Here is a 7562-nt window from a genome sequence, read left to right as displayed (position 1 = left end):
TTCACCGGCAACGGAACTAGGTACAAGTGAGAGAGGGGAGCGGGAGAGAGAGGCGGCGAGAGGAATCGCTAACCCTACTCGCGCCATGGCACGCTCAGGTACAGCAGAGGAAGACGAGATGCCAAGGAAAGAGACCATGTCTTGGAGGATGACTGTTTGCGCAAATTGACGATTTCTGAGGAGCAATACGTAAAATATGTACCAGCAGCCCATATGTTTATGCAATCTGGTCCCTCTATTGTGCATCCGGCGGCTCAGATTGAGCTGGTGCACCCGTAGCATCAGATGGCCCATCCTCGCCCCGGAAAGACGTGATGCTCATGAAGAATGAATGTGCTACTTACTTCCTGGCCAAAAGAGCAAGGAAATATTTTCACAAAGAGAAAATATGTTACTCCCTCTACTTTAGGGATCTAAAACATCTTATATTAGTTTACAAACACACAAGTACTTAATTAGCGTGTACGAATGACTTGCACACGGCCGGGTTATCTTTTTCTTCTTCAACGAAGCACATGCATGGATTATTTAATTTACAATCTACAAGCAGACGTACAAAACGTAGACGTACGTACATGGCAGCACGCACACACACATATACGTAGTTACTAATAACCAGCTAGCACACTGTTAATTAGTTCGCAAACAGATAAAAAGGCCAGCACAGTGTGTTGCACTCTTGCACGTAGACATGCATGCATGTAGGTACGTACGTACGTACGTACACGTGACAGATAGTACATGCACGCACCCACGTACGTTTGTATGTAATGCAGATCAGATGTACTAGATAGGATTAGGATAGACTCATGTCAGCGTCGTCTGTGCCGACCAGCCCACCACCTTGCATGATCCGATCCATCCATCATTTATGTCTGGGGCCGCCGGCTGCCCCCTGACCCTCCTCTGCTTCCGTTATTCCCCGCGCCGTTGCTGCTGCTGCCGGCGTCATGAGTTCCGCCATTGGAGTTGGCGCCGGCCTCGATGCGGCGGAGGTCGTCGACGAGCCGGTCGTAGTGGCGCCTGACGTCGTCGGCCGTCTTGCCGCCCCCGACGGCGGCGGCGACGCGGTCCCAGCGGCCGGGCGTGTCGCGGTCGTACGTGTCCAGCGCGCGCTCAAACCTCTCGTTCTCGCTCTCGCTCCACGGCGCCGCCATGACCGGTCGATCTACCGATCAGATTAAGCTGAGCTATTTCTTGAATTTGTCTCTGCGTACGTGCGTGTGTGTCATTGCAAACCAAGTGCTCCATATTTATAGTACTTCCTAATATATTATGGGACGGAGGGAATAGCTAGCTAGCTAAATCAGTTAACTAAACAAGATGCAAATGCGCTATAATGGATGTCACAATGTTAATCTAGTTGCAAGTTGCAGGAATTGAATCCGGAGGTGGCTAAGCTACCTACCTAGATTAGCATTGGCGAGCAAGACTATTGGACGGCGTTTTATTCCCATCCCATGTAGGGGTAGTATATATCTTTACACAAAACCAAAATGCTTCAGTTGACTACCAAAGGTTAAAGGCACAGTAAATTCTGGGAAACCCAATAAGTACATCTAATTAGTAATCAGAATCTAGATCCTCTATCTTTCTGAAAATTAATTAACATGATAGGCTTAGCCAACCATGTCCAAATTTGGTGGCATGCATGGCCCATTGCTACTAAGTACTCTCTCCGTTCCTAAATATTTGTCTTTCTAGAGATTTTAACAAGTGACTACATACGGAGCAAAATGAGTGAATCTACACTTTAAAATATGGTAGTCCATTTGAAATCTCTAAAAAGACAAATATTTAGGAACCGAGGGAGTAATACATAGACGAGGATACTCCATATAGCTAGGTTCCATTCCCATTCTCATCCATCCACCAGGGGCAAAAACAATAGCACTCGCAATTTTATATAAGTAGGCTAATTAGCAGGGTCAAATCTGCCTTTGTGCCCAATATGCATCTAAAGGCCAGGGCATCTAATAAACTAGACATGAAACGACAACTTAATCTGCCTTTTAATTAACCACCATAATAATAACTTTCTCCAAAGGAATAATGTACGTACGAGGACCATGTATGCCCGCATAGATTTCTCCAGATATTGTGCATCGGCTAAACAAGGCGATTATATCAGTGCGCTGACGCATGCGCCCTGCACCTGGGAGAGAATGTAATAATCCACAATGAACTAGAGATTGCAAGCGAACAAGAGCAGTTTCTTAATTTAAATTTACATTACATGGATGGTTCTGAACAAGTATAGCGATCATGGTTCTCACTTTCAGTAAAACTTCGTTACATACTGAAATAACTGCCTTTCTGTCAAAATATTTCGGTAGTAGACATAAATTCAAATTATTTTTTGAGTTTTAAAAATATTTGTTCTGATCTCAATCAAATTCAAGTGGAAATTTCAGTCCTTCGGCCCGAAAAGGAAAACCGAAATCACCGACAATGGCTGAAATACTTGTGAAACTAAAATTCAAAACCATGACAGAGGTAGCTAGTTTATCTTATTCCTGGTCATCTTGAAACGAAATATTATGTCGACATGCGCAGGCTAGAGAATCTTCCCGACCATATTATTCATGTCCTACGTAAGCGCATCAATTAGCAATGGTTGTAAATATAATCACATAATGCAAAGTGATGCAGGGTGACCAATGCACAATCCAGAGAACCTGATGCTTGCTAAATAGATATTTACGATGCGTCTTACTAGCATTGCTCCAGACAAGAAGATAATTCCTACCTCACCCGGAAAAAAAAGGGAGGTAACTCCTACCTAGCCCTGGATTATGTGGCATTTCCCTGAGATTTAGTCTTTGTAATCTGCATACATGTTAGTACTGATGAGATAGGTAGGCTATGGATCCTCCTTCATGTCCACAGGAACATCTGTGAAGATCAGGTACATGGGTGTCCGAAAGAAAAGCGAAAACATCACACCAAGCAAACAGCAAGACATTCGTGAAATTCTCAGCACAAGACATTTAACTTAAACCTCATTTCTCATGTCATAGCATCGCCAGCGACGACTCAGATGTCACACGACAAGCAAAAAATGGATAGCGGTAATAGTATTCGAATAATGGTGCACCCAGAGAGGGGCAGTCTGCCTGTTGAGTTGTAGTAGACAGTATGATGACACATGGTGCTGCTCTATGAGCAGGAGCAGCTGCCCGCTTGCTCGCTGGCAGGAGGAGGCGGAGGCGATCAGATCTCATAGTTCCACGTGCTCTCCGCTACGAGCTTCGGTGCTTTGCTTTGATCGGACAGATCGAACGTCGTTGCGACCTGCACAGACAGAGCACGGCAGAATCAGATCAAAAAGCGTACCTGTTAGATCAGATTATCTAAAAAGTCAAACAACAAACAGACATGTCCAGCAAAATAATCAATCATGAGTTGTGAGGAAGAGGGATATTCCTATTTAGGATGAGAGCGTATCCTGTGCACCCGGAGTTTTTGTGCTACCAGTGGACCGAACATCAAAAACTTGTATTATAAGTTCTAAAATTTCCGAAAATAATTCAATATAAAGAAATAGCATACATCTAACATGTTACAAAATTTCAGTTGTAAATTCAACTCACAGCAAGAGAAACAAAAATAACAAATAGTTGTGGTAGTGCAAACGGGCCCAATTTAAGTTAACAACATTCATGTCATGATTTGTCTTTTCTGTTTCTCGAGGTGTGAGTTGAATTTTTAGTTAAAACTCTATGACACGATAGACATATATTGTGTTCATGTACTCATTTATTTTCAGAAATTTTGAGAAGTTTTTGCATGAGTTTTTGACATTGGTGCATTGGTAGCACAAGAACCACCGCTGCACAGATACATGACTCTGGGGGTACACTGCACACATCAGCACTCTGTTCAACAGTCAGTCGCTTCAGTGTTTCCTAGTGTTCGAGCATTGGGTCTTGAAACTGAATCGGATTGGATAATGATGTTGTGAAGACTAGTTTTTACAAAAATCGATGTAATGAATAGAACATGTACAAGGGACAATGATGGACACCCTGCTGGGACAATTACTATTTGCAGACCTGCTAGACAGTGCAGGAAGACAGTGCTCTGCATCCTCTCCTATTTCACTGTATTTCAGGCCCTACATTTTCTTATTTACTCAGGGAAGACCAACTAACCTTTGATACCATTAGCAATTGAGCTTCACAAAGATAAACCACATATACCAAGTTTACCATTCTCTTGCCGCATTACATATTCTCTCAATCTGTTTTGTAAGAGGTATAAACTTGGACATTTTTAAGCATTTGCTATGAGATTTTCCTTTGCCCGTTCAACATGATATAATTCATGGCTACTATATCATCTAACTTGGGCACTATCAGTTGGACTACCCCCAGGGCAGTTCCATAGACAGCAAAAAACAAAATCTTTAAAATATGTCCGCAAGACGCACTATCAGTTCGACCACCCAGGCAGTAGTACTATTGGCACACAGCAATTACAGAACACAACAGCAATTATCCCCAACAACATAAGGCGATGTAGAGAACTGAGAGACAGGAATCCATTATCCAGGCCTTTGTGTTGGCTTGCTAGTAGATTAGACGACAATTTGCTGCTACTGCTCTGCTTCTGATGTAAGCCAGCATCCCATGCAATAAGATATATGTATCGTGCATCTCATCCAATAGTAGAAATAAAACACCATTTTTAGTAAATTTATTATGAGAATTTTTTTGGTTCCTTTAAGGCATGATCTTCTGGCTATCTCATCTATCATCGGAAATACAAGTTGTGTTACCATAACGTCTAGGCAAACATACGCACAAATAGTACACATAACCACCATTACTAAATAGCTTTTCAGCTGTCAATATCCTTAAAGTCTCTTTACCAATTAATAAGTATAATTCAAGGTGGATGTTCAGGGAGCATCAGCTCTCTATACCCATATTTGGGATGAGCAAACTATATCACGTTGTATTTGGGTCAACGTTGTGGTACAAACATAATCACGGTCTTCCACGACTCAGCCAATCCACAACTTCCACCCCTCCCCCCATTTCATCAGTCCATGAGTGTCCCTCTGCCTCTTCAAGTCTAGATCATACTTAGAGTTACCAGTGCTTAAGCAAACTAGACAAAATTTGAGAAATATTGTTGCCAAGAAACTCATAAAGAAGAGTCAATGATGCTTAACTAGATAACCTAGTGCTTGTTCGCTAAACAGACCCAATTCCTTCATTCTATTGTCTGCTTAGTTTTTGAGAAAGGAAAAGTTACACCTTCAGTCCTCAGTTCAGGCAAACAAAAACAAAAAGAGAAATATGGTATTTAGATGATGATCATAAGACACCCTCAGAGCTAGCCTGATTGCAGTAATCTGCAGGCACTACAAAATACTAGGAACTATCTTCAGTTGTATATATACAGTGATGTAAAATACTGAAACACGGGAATTCACTATAAAGGGCTTTGTGTTGAATGTTTGACTTGCTAGTGGGTCATAAGACAAAGTGGTGCTGCTACGAATCTACATATATCTCAACTGGTACTAAAGGAAACCATTGTCCTCCATGACACATCCATATCCTACAGTTTTAGTTTTTTCATATCCACAAACTACCATAGGAAATATTAACTAACACCAAACCGTGTATAATGTAACCCATCATATGGCTGATACTTGTCGGTCGGTTAAACACCAGAGACATGATGGAAAGGAGGCACTGGCACATGGAGACTAGGGTTAACTGTGCTCTGTGCTCTTCGGCAACTAGGGAGGACAGGGCTCATTTGTTTTTCAATTGCTCTTTTTCCCTACGCTTGTTTATAGATTTCCCAATAACTCTTGGGCCGCTCACTTGGACTTTTCAGAAACGATCAGGCTAGCTATGACTCAGTTTCAAAAGCCCTGGTTTGTTGAAGTTACTGGGTCTGCTCTCTGGAATATTTGGAAACATAGGAACGCTCCAATTTTTGAAGGGAGGCTGCTTACCTTAGCACAGTGGAAAGTTCTTTTCAAGGACCTACACCTCATTTCCTTCCGGGTGAAAGACAAGCACATGGAATCTTTTTTGGTTTGGGTGAGGTCTCTTTAATTTGGGACTTGGGAGCTTCCCTTTTGTGTGGAGGGGGTTTTGTATTTTTAGCCATTTGTTTATCCTTCTCCCTTATGGCTTCTCTGCATCTAAACATGTAGGTCTCCTAACACCCTAACCTCCCTTGTACTTTTTAGCTCCTGATTTTATAATATAAAAAATACCATAGGGGTTTCCCTTACGGTTTCACAGGTCCAAAAAAGATTTGAGTTACATACACTACACTCTTCCCAAGTTACTCTGTGAAATTAGATTACATTGTAGATGTGTACAGTGAGTTGAGAAACATTGGCGAAACAAATTTAGAACCATATGTGTGGGCTAGGCATGAAATTATTTAAGGATTAACAAACCACATGGACTAAAATTTTACCTCCACTCACCTTCCCTCACTACTCTAGCTCCTCATATTCTACATCACCAATCCACAGAATCATATGTGATCCATACCCCAAGATTATGGCATTCTGCACTATTCAATTATGCAAGGGTTCCACTGAAGATGGTGGCTTGGTGTGGATTGGTTTCGTTCTAGGCATTACCACAGACAAGCAAAATGGTGGATTGCATAATCGAGATGGTACCTTGAAGGAGCCGCCGATGCTGGAGCTCCTGGTCCACTCGAGCCCGAGCTGCTTGGTGGAGGCCTGGTAGGTGCCCCTGACGGTGTCCCCGGCGTCGAACTTCCTGGCGACGGCGAACTCCCAGGCGTTCTTGGCGGTGTCGTAGACGGGCTCGATGGTGGTGAGGCGGCCGGCGCCGTGCGCGTAGGTGTACTTGACCCGGCAGCCGCCCCCGCCGAGCGCGTGGGAGACGCTGACCTTGTTGGCGGGGTCGAAGGCGATGGAGAGGTCGAGCGCCGTGCGGCCGGGAGGCGGGCCCCTAGGCGGGGGCGCGGGCGCGGCGCCGGCGGCCGGGGCCGGGATGGCGGGCTTGGGCGCGGCGGGCGCGAGGGAGGTGGAGTGCGTGTAGGTGAGGCTGACCCGCTTGTCGAGCACCGTCGCCGAGTTCATGAACTGGAAGCGCACATCCTGCGGCCGCCGCCATCGCCGTCGCCGGAACGGGAGAGGATCAGATGGGATGTGGGAGGGGAAAGGAGCGGACTTTGGGGAGGGGATTAGTTACGTGGTATACCTGGTTGTGGGGCTTGAGGTCGAGGAGGAAGGCGCCGGGCTTCTCGAGGGTGAGGGTGAGGCCGTCGAGGGAGGGGCCGGCGGCGAAGGCGGCGTCGGTGGCGGAGGCGCGGAGGCGGAGGTCGCCGGCGGCGGCGAGCGCGACCGTGGCGGCCGCCGTGGCCTTGTCGCCCTCGTAGCGGCCCTTCACCGTCGCCTTCATCCCGGCTTCTCCGGTTGCTTCCTTCCTCGGAGTCTCCGCCGCCACAGCCGCCGCAGCTGGTGGTGGAACTGGTGCTAGTGCTTGGAGGTTGGACCCAACAACCCCCGTCCCGTCCCTTATCAACGGCCGGCCTCCTCTCCCATTTTT

The 7562-nt window shown here is 45.4% G+C and overlaps 2 protein-coding genes across 2 annotated transcripts; both read right to left on the bottom strand.

Annotated features, from left to right (window-relative positions):
• Positions 1-869: 869 nt before the first annotated feature.
• Positions 870-1157, bottom strand: LOC123121245 (protein RADIALIS-like 3). The gene has a single exon (XM_044541150.1). It carries the CDS (start codon positions 1155-1157, stop codon positions 870-872), a length of 288 nt encoding a protein of 95 aa, XP_044397085.1.
• A 1807-nt stretch (positions 1158-2964) lies between these two features.
• On the bottom strand, positions 2965-7551 carry LOC123123941 (outer envelope pore protein 24, chloroplastic). Its single transcript, XM_044544595.1, has 3 exons — positions 7215-7551; positions 6665-7111; positions 2965-3294 (listed from the first exon to the last, which is right to left on the bottom strand). The coding sequence occupies exons 1-3, from the start codon at positions 7413-7415 to the stop codon at positions 3214-3216; spliced, it is 729 nt and encodes a 242-aa protein (XP_044400530.1). The 5' UTR covers positions 7416-7551; the 3' UTR covers positions 2965-3213.
• Between the last annotated feature and the right edge of the window lie 11 nt (positions 7552-7562).

The sequence above is a fragment of the Triticum aestivum genome, chromosome 5D (assembly GCF_018294505.1).
Source record: "Triticum aestivum cultivar Chinese Spring chromosome 5D, IWGSC CS RefSeq v2.1, whole genome shotgun sequence".
NCBI lineage: Eukaryota > Viridiplantae > Streptophyta > Magnoliopsida > Poales > Poaceae > Triticum > Triticum aestivum.
This window is presented reverse-complemented; position numbering and strand designations above follow the sequence as displayed.

Excerpts from the sequence above, each read along its gene's own strand:
- LOC123121245 (XM_044541150.1), bottom strand. The coding sequence starts at position 1,157 with ATGGCGGCGCCGTGGAGCGAGAGCGAGAACGAGAGGTTTGAGCGCGCG.
- LOC123123941 (XM_044544595.1), bottom strand. The coding sequence starts at position 7,415 with ATGAAGGCGACGGTGAAGGGCCGCTACGAGGGCGACAAGGCCACGGCG. Across the intron at positions 7,112-7,214 it reads ACCTCAAGCCCCACAACCAG|GATGTGCGCTTCCAGTTCAT; the intron begins GTATACCACGTA and ends CGGCGGCCGCAG. Across the intron at positions 3,295-6,664 it reads GCATCGGCGGCTCCTTCAAG|GTCGCAACGACGTTCGATCT; the intron begins GTACCATCTCGA and ends CTGTCTGTGCAG.